General features: G+C 42.4%; 1 protein-coding gene and 1 long non-coding RNA gene across 2 annotated transcripts; one reads left to right on the top strand and one right to left on the bottom strand.

The window, feature by feature from the left end:
• Nucleotides 1-782: 782 nt before the first annotated feature.
• Nucleotides 783-17421, bottom strand: LOC131591910 (xaa-Pro aminopeptidase 3-like). Its single transcript, XM_058863028.1, has 10 exons — nucleotides 17315-17421; nucleotides 15691-15807; nucleotides 12809-13216; nucleotides 11442-11644; nucleotides 10514-10576; nucleotides 9051-9164; nucleotides 6652-6737; nucleotides 5987-6170; nucleotides 4383-4503; nucleotides 783-3555 (listed from the first exon to the last, which is right to left on the bottom strand). The coding sequence occupies exons 1-10, from the start codon at nucleotides 17373-17375 to the stop codon at nucleotides 3389-3391; spliced, it is 1524 nt and encodes a 507-aa protein (XP_058719011.1). The 5' UTR covers nucleotides 17376-17421; the 3' UTR covers nucleotides 783-3388.
• On the top strand, nucleotides 13758-15660 carry LOC131591911 (uncharacterized). Its single transcript, XR_009280483.1, has 3 exons — nucleotides 13758-13877; nucleotides 13963-14070; nucleotides 15403-15660. It is a non-coding gene; the product is annotated as an uncharacterized LOC131591911 (long non-coding RNA).
• Nucleotides 17422-17489: the final 68 nt, after the last annotated feature.

Raw genomic sequence — 17489 nt, 5'->3', positions numbered from 1 at the left:
CTTCTCTTATTGCATTGTACAGTCCCAAAACTCTCCAAGTCCATTCTCTTTACTGAGCTACCTCAGTTTGCTACTTCCTACACTGTGTTCCTTTGCAAAATAATTAATGCAATTTTAGGAAAGACATACTGTATTTTTCCACATAGAGGTAGAATGCCAAATTTTGTTAAATGACAAATTTTGTTCCACTTCAATGACAGAAGCAAATCTGCAAATTGGTACCTCTGCTCAGACCGTATTTAACAACAGGACTTTACTAGTTCTCTGCAAGTCAAAACAGTCCCCTGGCAGAAGGTGAAGTGGGAAAGCCAAAAGCCTCTCAGAGTTCCTCTGAAAACAAAGCAGCTTCTCCACAGGGATGGTTGGCTCTCGTTTTCTCTCATACTCTGATGTCCTTAAGACCTGTGCCACATGAATAAAATCTCTTCCCATGTGAACTTGTTTGTACCTCAATTTCTCTTTCACTCCCCATGATCCCACCAACGCCCTCATCAAGCAGCTGTCAACTTGTGCCACCACTGAGAGCTGCTCCTGCACCCAAGTGGCTGGAGGGAGGAATCTCTTCTGTGGCAGAAGCAGTCCGGCAGGAAGGGATCAGCGACAGGGGAGATACACCACGGGTATGTGCCGTGCCGGCAGCCAGAGAACCAAGCTCTTCAGGGTTTCTTGATGAAGGTCGTGTAAAATGTTAAAGGATTTGGTTGTTTGCAAGGGACACTGCAGCATGTGTGTAGGTCACAGATTATTTGTCTCTGCAACAAGTGAGAAACAGCCTTCCAAAATTTAGGTTCATAGGATGCAGATTTAATACCTTCTGTGAAATGCACCCTTTACATGGAACAAGAGATTCAAACCAGCATTCAAACCATGCTGAAAAAATGGCTGAACACAGTGGAAAAATTACAGAATATGCATGGCCTGAATCAGACACAGTCAGCAGCCCTAGCAGATCCATTACTTTCCACTCAGCAGAGTCACAAACACTTCATTACTAACAGAAACATTCATCTGCAGCATTCCTAAGATCTATTGGTGTTTACAAGTTGCAGGATTTTCCTGAGAGAAGTAGGAATTAGCATGTGAAATAACATTTGACAATGTTATTTCAAGTCCAAAACAGGTCACACACAATTTATAAATCTCCCTCAAAAACAATGCTGTGTTTGGAGGTGCATATATCTATTCAACAGCACACAACTTGATGGCCTAAGAAATTACTTCTTACAAATTGTTTTATTTTAAAAATAATTTGTATATATGCATTTTAAAGGCTTATTTACAGTAAGTACCATTATTAACTCTGTTAGATGTATGGGCAGATGTGCAGATCAGCCCACACATGTATCTCTCAGATTAATGTTATTTTAAACTGCTTACATAGTTCCAAAATCCCCAAGATTTGGCCCAGTTGATGTGGCTCTAACAGGTGTATTTGGAACAAATATATTACAGATCAGAACAACATCAAAAGTATTCATCAGGTCTGTGTTCATACTTAGGAAGCCTCCCTTCTAACATTTTAGGCTGTAGCTATCACTGCAACAAAGGAGTATTTAACAAGCACTGCCATCAGAGATTAGCAGATTCCCTTAAATAGGTGAAACTTGATACACTAAACCCCATAAAAGCATTTATTTTGGTCATATTTAGAAAATAAAATTATGGCATGCCTTGGCTGCCTTTCAGGTGCCAAAATTCCAACTCCAGTGCATGCACCCAGCTCATGTTAAATGCAATGAGAAATGCAAGACACTGCCCACTTGGCCTTCACTAAGTGAAACATAGAAAAAAACAAGGAGGGGGGAAAAAACAAGTGCAGATTTTGCTAGAGATTACACAGCAACAGAACCAGAGGTCAAACTCCAGAACCCTGAGCACCTTTCCCACATGCCTGTGGCTACATTCACTGTGGGGAATTAGGCCAAACCGAGGAAGAGGCAGTGACGTTGATAAGAAAGTAAAATGGATTAGGAAGCAGTGACATAGTGGGTCAAAAATAGACAGTCTAGGAAGAGAAGAGAAAGAAAATTTAGAGTAACAAATGAAGACCACTGAAAGCTACCATAAGAAAGGAAGTAAGGTGATGCAACAGCAAGTGTAAATAACAGGAGATGCTCTGATGAGAGGCATTTTTCAGACATGTTAAATAGCTGATTGTCTAAATATTTTCAGTAAATACACAGATGCTGTGCTTGCCTCTAGTAAGTGTATTTACTATGGCATACAATGGCCTGGGTGGTAGGCTGATGTTCAGGGTAGAAAACTCTTCTCTTTACTCCTCACCCAGCCTAGTCCCAGTAACATTTGCAGCTGCTTCAAAAATATTGTCAGAGCACTTGGAAAAACCTAAAAGTCAGCTCTTATCACACCCTCGGAGTTCAGAAAAGAAGAATTACTTTTAATTCCAATTAATTCCATATAAAAGCCATGTGAAGACTTGCCATAGGACAGACTCCTTAAAACCACACTGCTGAAGCTGCTGGCACTTAGAGCACAAAGCAAGCACAAGCCAGACAGGTGCTGTGACTGTCCCAGAACTGGACACCTCCCATCTGGGTGACAACCAACAGCTCGCCAGTGGAGTCCAGCATCATCAACATGGCCCTGCTTCCTGCATTAGAAAGGAACTCAGAGCAGGAAAAACGAATGGACTTTTGGGACAAAAGGAAGGGAATGTGGAAGACAGCAAGAATAGGTATGTCTAATCTTCTGAGCCCTATTTGTACTTTTTGAAATTATGAAACACTCCAAAATAAGCTGAAAGACAAGGTGTTTTTCCCTGCTGCAGGCCTATTTTGCCTATGCTTGAACAAGCCTAAACACAGCTTTATCCTTAAAATACTAAAAGAATTCTCCATTGGCTTCAGATACAACCACCTCTCCAACAAACCCGCCTTCCTGATTACCAGGCTATCTCCTTACATGGTTCTATAAAATTCAAGCTGACACTTTCTTATCCCAAACCAGCATTTATAAAAGCCTCATTTTGAAAATCTGACTGTTGTGAAACTGCTGCTAAGGGGGAAAAAAAAGGGGGCCTTGGTCTCAGCTGTTGTACCTATGCATCTGGTGGCGCTGACAAAATTCAACCCCTGCCAAGTGTCCCAAAACACACGGATATACACAGCAGAGGGATTAATCCACTCCCACATCATACAACAGTTTAACATCAGCACAAATCAGAAGAAAATTGAGCACAGAAAAGGTTGCTTTGTTCTTGCATCCCTCAGTACCCAAGCCTTTTGCATTCCACTGCCCAGTCCCAATCTTGGAAATAGCCATCAACTGTCCATGCCTTCCATCACTTGACAACTACAGCCAGCGAAGGGATCTGCATCCCTGCAGGGCTGCATCTCCCAAGGAGGATGAAAGAGGCAGAGAAGGGGCATCATGAGCTGCGGCCACAGATCTGCTCAATGTGGTAGATATCCTTGGGACAGTCGGCAGACAAGACGAGAGGTGCATCCTCTGTTATCACAACATCATCCTCAATGCGCACACCAATGCCACGAAACCTCTCTGGAGCACTCACATCATCCTCAGGGATATAAATGCCTGAAAGAAGAAATGGAATTAAAACACACAACACTCCAGGACACCACCTTTCCCTTACTGCACCACCAGGAGAACAGGGTTGGACTTTCAGCAACATAATGTGTATGATCCTGAGAATTTTTAATATGGCAACTTACTCTCTTTCCTCTCACTCATGGCTGTTGGTGGGCAAAGGAAGGGAAGTGTCCCTCTGTGCCTACAGATATCAGCACATTAATAAAAACTTCCATAGCTACACCCGGCCTTTTCACACTTCTTGCTCTCAGTGTTACATTCACAATGATTTTAAAAATGTTCTGAATAGAGAGAGAGAAGAGGCAAGCAAAATATAAGTTTCCAGCTGACAGCTCTAAATCTAGTGACAAGGAGATAGAAAGATTTCTCACAGTATGCGTAATTTGCAAAGCTCAGCTGTGAATCCCTGTAATTGCTGACTGCAATGCTTGAGACAATACCAGTGACTGGTAGAAGTTCAGTGGCAGGAAGACAGAACGCAGCACAAGTGAATTGACCCTGATTTCTGCACTGCAGTTCACCTATGCTGCACAGCCTGAGCTCTACACTATTCTGCTTCATGAGTTTACTCCCACTACGTGTTACCTTGGCTATGTTTGGGAAGGAAATACAGTTTCCTAATACTGTAATGACTTTGGGAGGGGAATAACTTAAGGCTTTCCAATACTGCTATAGTTTCCAGCTATAGAAAGAATGTGAATGCTTTGGTGTGCAGGACCAGCTAATTATTGAAAATCAATACTGTTACCCTCAGTAAAAGTTTTTGTCCTCATGTCTTTAGCATGTTTTTGTCCACCATTGAGTGCTTTTACCTGGTTCAATGGTTATCACCATGCCTGGCTGGAACGGGAGCGATCGGGATATATCCGGGGTATCGTGAACATCCATGCCCAAGTAATGGCCCACGTGATGAGGGCAGTACTTTCGAACAGCCTATGAGAAGACAGAACAAGTGTCACAGAGGCAGTTAAACACAGCCCAACTTGTTCCAACACAAAAGATAGCGAAAAGAGGCAGAATAGTTATGTGCTTAACTAGCAGTCTTACTGCCATGCCTAGGTCACCAGGGCCTGCCTTCCATTGACTAGAACTGGATGGCCCTTAAAACCCGCCAGTACCGGGTGCCTATTATGAGTACATTGCAGATTGTCTTTCCCCTGCACTAAAAAGAACAGCCCAAACCCATCACCATCTCAGCACATCAGGCAAGATGTCAATTTGCAAATCGCTGAGCTTTGCTGCCCCAACCCTTAAACATCCAAGCCCTGCACGACTCCCATCAGCCGATTTTCACAACTGACAGCAGCGGGTACAGCTGCTCTAGGCTGTGAAAGTTGTCTCCTATGCACAGCAGAGCGAATGCTGTGCCGATTTCATTCAGTAGCGAGAACATGATTTCAATCCACCTCTACAAGGCACGGACACCGCCTCCCACCGCACCATCCTAATCTCCCTCCCTCCAAAACAGGAATCGGGGAGAACTCCTCCCTAGCCTACGCTCCTCATCCCCAAGGGACTGAGCCGGCGGCGCTGCTCCCGTCTGGCTGTGCTTCCCCCTGCCGGAGGAATCGGGCACGACAGCTCGCTCGGCCGGCGGCAGCGGGGCTGCCATGGCACCGGCACCGCGCACCGCTGAATCCGGCAGGAACCTGTCCGGCTGCCAAAGCCGCGGCGCCCTCACCTGCTTCCGCCATCTTGGCACTATTGGCATCGGCAGCCGTGCTCTGCACTGCCCTGCACTGCGAGTGACCGGATAAACTTCTCTAACTGCAAACCAATCCTATTTACCTGCAGGTTCTGCTCTAAGGCAGACCAGTTTCCCGGTCTTGTTCAGCAGGTAGCTCTGTGAATACCAGTACTGACACAAAATGGTGCAGAAGAGGCAGCAGGTGGAATGACTGAGAATAGGCTGCACCTTCTGGTGGCAATGCAGATTTTTGTGATGTAAAACAGACCACAAAAGTACGAATAACTGCCTGCGGCCAGCCCTAGACCCAGAATCTTGTGTTAGTGCCCATGTGCCTGTAGTTCCCTTCAGACTATGCTCTAAAGCTGTTTCTGCACTGGGAAGTAGTGCAGAGCAATGGGAATGGATCTGCAGAGTGAAACAGCAAGAGCCAAGGAACAAATATTCACACTATGTGCATGTAAGACTGGGGATTACTTCAGATCAAATTGTGTACCAAATGGTTAAATCACATCTTGGAGTTTAGCCCTGTCTCAGAGAAATTCATTCCTGTGCTGAGACCAGCCCACAACATGAATTACAGCACTGTGTAGCAGCAATTAGATGAGATATCCTGAAACCGCATTTGTAACCCAAATTAAAGCCCTAAAACTACCCAAGGATTAATCAGGATTAATAGGAGTAAACTAGAGTAAACGGGAGTAAAGTAGAGTAAAAAACTTGAGGTACCTTGAAAAAATGGCTGTCGGTGATGCTGCTTTTCAGGACACCCAAGTCTTTCAGTTTCTGTCCAATAAGGCTCAGCATGAGGCTGTAGATATTTTCCAGACTCATGCCAGGGGAGCAGAGGCTCAAGCAGGACTTCTGGATATCCAGGACAGCTTGATACAGTTCTGCTTGGGGTTTGGTGAACCTGAAGGCCATTGAGTAAAGGAATATCTCACAACTAAATCTCTGTTTCCAAAAGAAAAGAGGTTCTATCCCCAGAACCTATTCTGGGGACAGACTCAGTTCAAGGATGGCACAAGGGAAAACCAGAAAGCAAAGCAACTGTCTCCTTGTACAAAAGGCCACACCAGCAAATTGACAACCAGCAGAGCTATGTACACATCAACTGAAACTCCTGTTTTCTTACACACAACTGAAGTCAGATGTATGAAAGCCATCTGTGCACTTTAAGCATGCTGTAATAGCTGAAAATAGCAATAATCACACATATTCATGCAGTAATTAATGAGGCAGTGGGGAATAGAGCTGAACGATTACTTTGTATAATTTGATTACTCTGAAGCACCACAGAATGGGACATGGTAAAACTATGATTAAACACACATTCAATCATCAATTATGTAATAATTTATCAAAATTCTTCTAAAAATCTTATTGCAGCATACCTTCCATTAACAGGCCAGGTACGTGTGATGTCACTCACATAGCAGGAAAATTCACATCCACCATCTAGCAAGACCAGTTCACCATCCTAGAGAATAACAGGAAAGAATTCTCTGTGGGTCAGTCCAGCTATTAACTGATTTTTCTGTCTGAGAGCAGGAAGGGAGATTATGATTCTGTTTTCACAATGCAGCTGCAGAAATGTGAATTCCTTTTGCAGAGTAATACCTCAGGTACTATTGTTTATAAATGGGCTATTCCAGTTGGATTGTGTCTCTGCAAGGTAGTCTCTGACTGTTATGCTAATCTACCACCTGAACTTTTAAGATGAAGATTTTGGAGTAAAAAAAGGCATTTGCTTTGAACTATTCTGCTCCCTGAGACATAAGTCCTATTCACACCTGGATCACTTCCTCCAGCAAATTATGCCTATTATTCCTTTCACTAGAAGTTCTCAGCTATAGTGACTCAAACAGAGGGGGCTTGCAACAAAAGCATAGGATTTCTGAGCTACCCTCAGGATCACTAACAGCTACAAATTTACCCTTATCATAGGATATGAGGGCCCAGTAAAACCACTTTGTATCACAAAATCGGACAGTTGCTGTAATCACTGCTGTAAATGCACTGGTGAATAGCTTGTACAACCTTCCCTTTCTCTTCTAGGACTTTCTTGGCTGTTTTAACGTATCTTTCCGGATCTATCTGGTGATGAAGAAAAAAATTTTGGAGATGTGAATCTCCACTTCAGCAAAACTGTTCCATATCAATGACTACACATCTCCCAAAAAGTCACTCAGAAGAAAGACAAAGAGCCAGGAACAAAACTACTGTCTTGCTTTCCCTCCTTAAAGGGGCTACCAACAAATAGAGCAGTAAGATGATCAAAAAGTTTGGATTAAATTCTCTATAGATTTACACGACATGTAGAGATTCATTCCACAGATCCATGACTGTGCCAGCAGACATGATGTGGAATGGCAAGCCATAATTGCAGCATGTTAAGTGAAAGAATAAAGCAGCAGAATTTCACTGCTAGTGCTACTTCCAGCACTAGCTGCTATCATTGTGTACAGTTAAGGGACACAAACAGACACGCAGCAGATAAGCCAGCAGTGAGTAGATCTCACTGTCCCTCTGAATAGACAGGCCATTAACTATCCATTTAAATTGTACTTTTTAACTTTTCCAGAATAGCTGGTTGAATTCTTTAAGGCAAATTTGAAATTACAGCTATCTTCCAAGCAATTAAATAAGCTAAGTAACAATTTATTGACTAAGGGAATTCAGCTTGTGGTTTGATTATCCAGTAAATGCCTTATGCTGTGCTTGTCCTTTCTTTAAAGCAGATCCCTCTAAGTAAAAAACTGAATGAAACATTCAGATACCTCCCAAATTAGACACTTTGTTAGCCTATTTGGAAACAAGATCTGTAGGAAGCAGCACACAAAGGAAGAGTCAAGTTTATGGGTTTAGCCTTCTACTTAATAGTTTTGGAAAAAAACAAGTGACAGTCATTTAACTGAACAACTTTAACAGAAGCAACTGGAGTTACAGCAGCGCGCCTGACCTTGGATGACAGAACAACAAAGGAGGCTTCTTCCTGCCAAAAGCAGCCTGTCATATCTTTTGTACATTTGTCTCTGCAGATCATTTCAAGGTCTGCTAGTGTGCCAGTTTCAAGAAAAGACAATGCTAGTGGGAAAGTTTCATTCTGCCTTAAGACAGAGGAAAAATATGCTCCTCTGGAAAGTAAATAGTGAGCAGAGCAGTGAGGACATACTGCCCCTGAAAATACTTATCTGAATCTAAAGACCTATTGTCAGGAAAGCTGGAGAGAGTTCAGTTCAGTGGGAATCTTCAAAATAAGACAAAACACATTACTCTTCCACCTCTTGACATTTAATGCTGATCTGCTCCCTACTTGTTCCCCTTCCCTGCTCTGCTGGGCTACATGGAACCAAAATATGTTTTAGCTTCACCAGAGCAGGAATGCACTTTGCCCTTATACTGCAAAGCAAGGCCAAGGAATGCAAGTGACAGCAGAAGATTCCCTCCGGTGCCTTTGCTCTGCCTGCGATAGTGGCTCCCCTTTTTTCGCGAGGCCCTCAGCACTGCAAGCTGCTGTGAGAGCAGACATATTCAGTAAATTATCTGCAACCTTGTTTGCAAGTCCTTGCACTGTTCAGAAAATACTGCAGCAAGAACTGAGAGGAAAGAAGGACAAGCTGAATCTGCCACTGACAGTAAAATTAACCAGGGCAGGATTCTTTTCCCTTGCTCACTTAAAAAATATGTATTTAAGTGCTTTGATCTGTTCAGTCAAAACAAGCAGCAGCTAGGGAACGTATATTTGTGTCACAGCACTGGATTTCAAGTTACTGGACAGCACAGGGGTTACCTTGATGAGCTGATTATTCTTCACATAGTGCAAAGTGTTTGATCTGTTGCCACCAGCAACAACAGGGGGGTATGCCAATATGTCAGCACCACGAGCCCGGCACTCAAATTCAAACTGGAGTAACAATACAGAGAAGAGAAAACCATTAGTGCTGATTCAGGTCATTAACTGCCCTAGAACCATAAAAATTCTTGTCCTACAACTGTTTTCTTAATTTGTACAATACAAAGTGAAACTGGGAAGTGAGTTGACTAAATGAAAGCAGTCTTAAATATTTTGCAGGAACTCTGGAGGAAAAAAAATACAGAACCATCCACTTTTTCAAGGGTTTTCCAAGCCTTTACCAGGTTTCCAGGAAGCTCTTTCTGGTACAAGCTGTTCAATACTGTCTCAAACATTCATTACATTGTCACATATCCAGGCGAGGATTTGTTCTTATATAAAATAATGCTCTTATCTGCCATATGACTCTGCAAATTTTCAAAGATCCTATATGTCAGCATGACAACAGTCATGGTTTGTTTCTGTCTTTTAAAATTGCAAAGTACCAGCATATTTACAGCAGTATCTATTTTTCATGACTGTTGAACTAAGAAGGTTTGAAAGCATGCACTACCTTGATGTCTGAGGGGATAGAAGACAAAAGCACCTTAAGCCTCAAGATCTTTACCTTTCTTGAATGATGAAGCTGATGAAAGCATGGAAATGAATAAATTTACACCTATAAAGACCCTCAACATATTAATAGCATGTCTTTTCTATGGGTACCGAAATCATGTGTGGAACACTCCAGGATGCCAACATGGAGCACAGGTTTTACAATCCTGGTCTGGACTGAAAAACTGAACTGTTAAATACACTATAATTAAAGTAGTTTTTTCAACTCACTACTTCCAGTGCTATGTCAGCACAGGCCCATCCATTTCATAACAGAGGGCCAAATCTTGCTGATGTTTCTCCAGGCGTCTCACTGCAATTCCTTACAAATCTCCTTACCAAATGTGCAGGCCAATCAGTCCTTATTTTGTAACTGAGAGGCATCTAAACTGCTTCAAGATGGTTGTGGTAATCTGATGTAGTAAGAGGTTAGAGGCAAGAGAAGCAGGTTTTACAAACAGGTGTTATAACTACTTAAATTTTGTACAACAGACCTGTTCTATAGAATAAGGTAATAACTCTACCTACAATTGTTTAGCAGGTTTTACATTTCTATATAGTACAAATAGTCATCAATAGAGAGAAACTTAGACAAATGCTACACTCCTTAAATAAGGGTACAGGAAATACAGCTGAAGAATTCCTCACACTGACTCTTCTGCATGTCCAAGGAACCCCAAGAGCTGGGTGAATAAATGTGCTACAATGGGAGACATGTGATAGACATCTGACATTTCTGGTTTCCTGGAAGGATAACCAACGTCCAGCCCTCTTTCTTATCTCACTTCCACCTATGAAGTACTCACCTTTGCAGACAGAAAGGCTTCATCCACAGGGGATTTACTGGCAAATATTGTCTCTGTGAAAGCCTGTGAAAATGAAGGGACTTTCAGTTAGCAAAGGAGAATGAACTGGTTTTTTTTTTCCACCTGTTGTCTCTTGAGGAAGGCCCAAAATCAGCTGGCCCAGAATCAGTGGGTTTCATCAACATTTTTGGTGAAAGTGCTGTCAAGACTAGAACCGGTTAAGTTCTATACCCTGTCTATACCCTGTGCCTTGTGAAACTGTACTTAAGGGATGACTGACTCTAGTTTTTGGGAAAAAAAAAAAAAAATAAAAATTAGATGATTCAGGATGATCCCATGGTTTTGGCATTTTCAAAGTTGTCTCACTTATGGATTCCCTCAGGTATAATAGGATTGCCTTATGCAGCTTTTCCTTCAGAGAAGGACAATCTGTGCCTCTCTTGTCTACTTGGCTATCTATTTTAATAACATTTACGAAAATGTAACTGCATTTGAGGTATCTGCCGGATTTGTTTAAAAGTGGCCAATGAGTTCGAAAGGTACTTGAGGGTGAAGGGGGAATGCAGAAACATACATAGGAAACATCTTCATAAAAACCCTATTTTCTCAAAATAAACATTATAGATGGGAAAGAAAATTATTTTGGAAAGCAGAGAGTAAGCTGGGAAGACAGTGAAAAGGCTAGCCTTTGCTTTCAAACAAAGTCTAACAGCTGCTGGCTTTTCTTCACTGGAGTTATGCTAATTGAGAGAATCTGGTAGTCTAAGCAGTCTTCCTATTTCTCCTTGTTCTGCAGAGGGAGCCAAGGCCAGCCAGTGGCTGAGACAGAGCAGTTCAGTAACAGATTAGACCAAAGCTCTCCTTCAAACTCATGTCACCTCATGAAGGCAATGCACTGGTTCATTAGGAGAGCACACAACCCCATTACCTCTGCTGTCACCCGGCCAGCTATCTTCATCCTCTCAATCTCGGCAGGGGATTTGATCAGCCGAAGGTTTTGCACGAGATGTCGAACGCCCTGGATGCGGTTTTTGCTCCGAGCTTTTACCTCAGCCAGGGACTGCATGTAGTCAGAGTGCAGCTCTGCATGCACTGGTTTTCTCAAGTCATACCAAACCATGTTTGACTCACCTAGCAAACAAAACAAAAGTTGACACAGACTAAAATAAATGCAGAAATGTCCCTCCCCATCTTAAACTAACTCATTCCCTTAAATAAGATCTGTGGCTGTATATGAGAAAAGTAATTTTCTCTGAATCTACATTGACAGGCTATAGACACTTGCATTGTCACAGAATATCAGCAATGTCTTCTAAGTTTGGAAGATTACCAATTCATAGCATATTGATTTGACAAATCCCCACTTCTGGGCAAATAATGGGGATTACAACCATCACTGAATAGATGCATCTGGCTGAGATCCATTCAGAGTTCACTGTCAAAACTGCACTTGGGTAAGCTAAGCGGTCATCACATTACAGTGCACCTTCTGAATCGTTCTCCCATTCAGCCTGTCCATGAGACATACACATCTCATACCTTGCCTTCAAGCTGAGCAGGTTTGTTCAGCATGTATCTCACACACATTTCCTGCTTTCTTTGATCATCCTTTGCCCTGTGACTTACCTATTTTCAAGACATTCTTTTTTGAAACAAAATAACTGATTCCAAGTTAGTATTTAATACTCCAGAATTCACTCCCTCTAGTTGTGTGATCCCTCCAAAGTCACACTTGACCTTATACTGTCATGAGCCTTCTTCGACTTCATTATATAATGCATTTAAGTTCCCCCTAGATTATAAGTATTGAGGCTACATGGTGATGTGAGATGCAGAAGAATATTTCTAAAGCACAGCAATGTTTGTATTTCAGGGGCACGTCATCATCTAGCTAAATGAGAGTGTACTAACAAGCTCCCTGTGTGGATCGTTTTCCAAGCCTATTATGAATAAAAAGCCTTCAACTTTCCTATATGTCATCTGGTTCTGGCTCTGTCAGCAAACAGATATGACTAAATCAGTAACATGGTCTTGCTCACCCTGTTCCTTAATATTTCACAGATACTCAGACTGGCATTCACACGGATACACAAGAAAGTCAGAAATTTTCAAAACTACATATGCATTGGTGGCTCTCAAAGAGCTAACATGAACTTCCAACTGCCTTTGCCACAACCATACTCCCTGCCCCTCTCCAAGTTCATTTTAGTCTCAAAGTGATGTCACAGACCTCCTCCCAAACCTGTACCATCTACAGACCACATCTCATCTCATTCCCTCTCTATTTTTTGTTACCTTTCAGCTTGGCCACCAAGTGCCTGAACTCCTCAATGGTGTAAGCTTCATCTACTCCTGTGAGAGCAATTGCCCCATCTGGGCCTGATCTGGGCCCATCCCACAGCTCTCGATTTGGATCTCTCCGGGGCACAAAAAGTATGGATTTGTGAGACGGCAGCGCTTTGCCAGGAATGCTCTGCAGCACAAGGATGCTGTCAGGCTCCTGAAACCCACAGAGGTACAGGAAATTAGTGTCCTGGTGGAAAATATAGGGGATGTCATTGCTCATATAGTATGTAGGGTTGGACAGCAGAATCACTGTGTGGTCCAAACTTTCCCAGCCTTGGGCTTCCTTCTGGATCAACACCATCAGTTTGTGCCGGCGAAGAGCGTATTCCACCTGTGACAATCCTGGCGTTACCTCTCCTGTGAACACAAAACAAATCAGATGGAGAAATTCAAGGCACTAAGGGTATTTTACTCATCACATGCTCAATTCCTGCCTACTCCCTGATGCCTTACATGTGCATGGCTCCTTTGTCATCCCTCACAAGCTTTTCCCTTGCTACTCTTCACCTTCCATCCCTACAGCACATCTTGATTCAGAAGGCTGCTTCTCCATCATGCAAAGACAGACATTGGTTTTAACCAATTGGATGCTATGTTACATATTTCTGTGCAAAGGTTGAAATCACAAAACCTGGTAGATTTAGACAAACATCCAAATGTTTGCAGAGAACGTGTAAAAAAACCAAGGGGATGGGGCAAGGCAAACTGAACTTTGACTGCTAAAAACTGATGGGTTTTACAGCATGGACATTGAACAGAAGTTTGCTTCCTGAGGTTGCGCATTAATTTTCTCAGATAAAGCTAGAATGTTTGTCCAAATACACACTAAGTCAACTCATAAAGTGACTATTTCTAAACCACAAGGGGCAAATTGAGTGTCAGAGATTCTGGGAGATGACGCAGAAGCAACTGAGATTGCAGAGTCTAACCAGTCTCAAGATTCCAGGCAGAAACAAAACACAGACTGCAGGCTGCTATCAGACTCCTGTTAAGGGAAGGGATCTTCTCCAGGACATATGTAGCTTTTCTCAATATTTAACAATTCAGATTTTTCTAAAGTTGAATACTGTATTTCTAATAACACTAAGCAAATGATCTTTCAGATGGAGGTACTCTTTCAACTGCTCCAGTCCCTAAAGACATGAAGTACAGCAATCAAGATACTCACCAAAACAGGACTGAAGTTCAAAGGACAACCAGCAACAGCTGAAGTATGTATTTTTAAAATTGTGAGACTCCCTAATTATGATCTAAATTAATATAAGAGCCTTAATCAATACTTTGGCTAATACCCTGCTTTAAGATTAACTGAATTTTGATACCATTTGTTAACTTTCCACTTTCATAATCTTTTCTTCCTCTTTCATGTGTTACACAGTGACAATTCTAGAACAAAAATTTACATTTGACTTATATTGCCAGTCAATTCTTGCATGAGTGCAGTGGGAGGGGGAAGTCCTATTTGCATTAATTTTTACACCTTTTCAATTATATCCTCAATGCCTATTAGATGTAGAAGTCTTTAAAAAGAACCAAAAAAACCCAAAAAAATCCCACCACATTTGTTTTACTCTATAAATGTAGAAATGACAGAGAACACAGAAACTGTTTTAATGCAATCTGGCCTCACAATTCCACAATGCTATAATGCAAATTTCCTGTATTCCACCACATTCCAGTCAGCTTTTTAACTGCCACAGTCCAGTGAATTTCAGAAGCTGCAATGGGGTGAAACATGGGAATCCCAGCTGTCTTCCAATTGTGAGGCCTGGAAATTCTCTTTGTATTAAAGGCATTTGCTTTATAAAACAATGGTTGCAATAAAACAATGTCATATTATTTTAAAGAAACCACCTCTGCTTTATTAAATGGAAAAATACCTTGGATAACTAGAATTCACTTCCAGTGCTTCGGCTGCACTTTAAGGAGTCAGCCTTGTTTATTGTGAGCTGTCAATGAGTGCCCTAAGCAACCTGATCTAACACTGAAGTTAGGCCAGCTTTGAGCACTGGGGGAACCTGTTAACTGTGTGAGGTTCCTTCTGACCTGAATTATTCTACAATTAAATACAGAAGTGTGTATATGTGTTTATATATAGATACACACACATATATTCATCTGTTCTTCCTTTATACACACCTATGGAAGAACACAGTGTTTTCCTGGACATATTCTTGAATATATTTTTGCTGCATTTTTTTGTTTTTGTTTTTTGTTTTGGTTTTTTTTTTTTTTTAGATTATCTGTGGTCATCTTATGCCTACACACTCATTTTCATGAATCTCAAAAAAATGCACAACTTCAGCCTCTATCACTACTTCAAAGACACAAGTTTCTTTTTCTCCTTTGCCTCATATTGAATACTCCTCTGAACAGGGCAAATTCTTTAGATAAGTGGTGTCCATCTATCAATGTCCCTCCCTGTTCACCTTTGCTGAACTGCACCTTTGTTTTGTGACTCACAAGATATGGGATATGAACTATTCTGACAGCTCAGCTTGCACAAAAGACTCCCTCTTAATAAAAAACATATTTATTTGCAGGACAACGAGCCACTGCCACAAAAGATCTGCAGCACCCAAGTAAACAACCCTGAGTACATCATGAGAAAAAAGAAAGAAGCTATGAAAGCCATCAAATGTGAAGCCTATTTTTGGAATCAGTATCATCTTAGACAAGGAAATTAGCTACTAAATGTAATTACTGGCTAATGAAGGAAGTCATAAACAGCTGAAACCACAAACAACTCTATGATGCAGAAAATCAATATACTCAGAAAAACAAAGACAAGAAAATATCAATGACTAGTTCATGTAGGGCCCAAACCTCACCTGGTTTGAGCAGATGTGGGTGTGTGAAGGGGCTGGGCTGGCCCAAATACCGGTTTGGAATCTTCTTCTGCTGGGCAGGCTGGATGGAAAATCTTCGGAGAGCACATGATTTGCAAACTAGAGGAAAAGAAACGCACTATGTCAAGGTAAAAAAAAAGCCCAGATCTTTCCAGCTAGGAAACTGCAGAACTGTGGTCTAGTCATCAGACCCTTAGCAGCATTTCTTCACTTATATGACATAAATATCCCTCCATAAGGTCTCCATTTGCCGTGCATCACAAGTTTATGAAACAATGTGCACACAACTCAACTGACAATCAAATACTTGTGGAACAGATAAAAACAAACATATTCATAACAGAAAGAAACAAACATATACTAAACCTGACAATTCAGCAACAAAACCCAGGAAGCTCTGTTGGTCTGCACATCCCAATTCATACAACTGACAATCAGGAGGTACTCAGCACTCTCCCTCCCTTGCTTCCTTCAAACACCGAAGGGCTCCAAGCACCACACCTGTATATTGTCTCTTCTTGACTATGTCTTCAAAAAATTTCTCTCATTTGGAAAAATTATACAGTTTTCAAGGCCTTTCCAGTTCTGTTTTTTATTACTAATGTTGAAAAGAAACCACCAAACAACACAGGTTTATACAGGAATTTTCCTGTGTGGAGGACACCCGTGAGTCCCTGTTTATGTCTTGACCTTCCATGACAGCAGCATTAGCCAAACTGAATAATTACTGTATCCCACTTCCAAACCCACACACAAAGCAGGTGAGTTTTAAAGAATACTACAAGTATACATCTGTGAGCTGCGAATGGGCACGACAAGACAAAATCTAAAACTAAAAATGAATTGTCAGAAAGTTTACAATTCTCTGTCACAGCCTTTTGCAACTGAAGAAGTGCTTGTGCCTGAATACAAATCATCCAGACACGTAGGGAGGAGAGGGTAGTCAGAAGGTAAACATCTATTTAGAGTGGTTGCTCTGTATGTTACTTACCACCTGCCTACTAGAAAAGTAATTTGTGCTGCTATCCTTTAAACAAATATTATTACATCTTCACCAGCATAAGCAAGGATAACACAAGCAAAACACCTGCCTTTCAGGTAGCTGAGTCCGAGGCTTACAGCAAAACGTACGTACATGGATTTGCTGTGAGAGCCAGTACGATTAGCCTTTAATTGAGCATCATTTATGGCTGACAACTAAGAGTCACAACATGAAGCGTTCACTACGTGATGCTTGACTGCAGACCCGGGCGGTGAAATGTAACTGCAGTTTCTTGTGCAGTCTATTTTAAAATTGGTGTTTCTACTGTTTCCCTCCACATACACGGCAGACAAACAGGGCAGCTCGCAACGAGACGACACAGCGGGCATTAAATAAAGCAACACCTTGAAGGCGGCGAGGAGCTTTCTACCGTCGCTTTATTATTCAAGTTACTGCCTGTTCTTCCCTAGCATTCAGCCCTGACCGGGGCAGCCACTGCGCCGCCGGGGAGAGCCGCTTTCCCGCGACCCGAGAATCGAAAGCGGAGCTATAAGCGGCGATAGCCGGGTGTCGCTAGCGGAGCCGCGGGCGGTGTCGGGGTGTGGGGAAGGAGGGGTGTCTGACCTGCGGCGCCGCGCCAGCCCCGGGCCGCCAGGACAAGCCCCTGCTGCGGGAGGCGCGACATGGCCGGGCCACACGGCGCATGACCAGGCCTCTCTGCGCCGCGGCGCCGCGCGCTGACACCATCACGGCGCGCGGCCCGCCGCCAATGAGCGGCGCCGCCTCAGGAGCGCCCGGG

Source organism: Poecile atricapillus, chromosome W (genome assembly GCF_030490865.1).
Source record: "Poecile atricapillus isolate bPoeAtr1 chromosome W, bPoeAtr1.hap1, whole genome shotgun sequence".
In the NCBI taxonomy this organism is placed as follows: Eukaryota; Metazoa; Chordata; class Aves; order Passeriformes; family Paridae; genus Poecile; species Poecile atricapillus.
The sequence above is the reverse complement of the archived record's forward strand: the minus strand, read 5'-3'. Positions and strand labels throughout refer to the sequence as shown.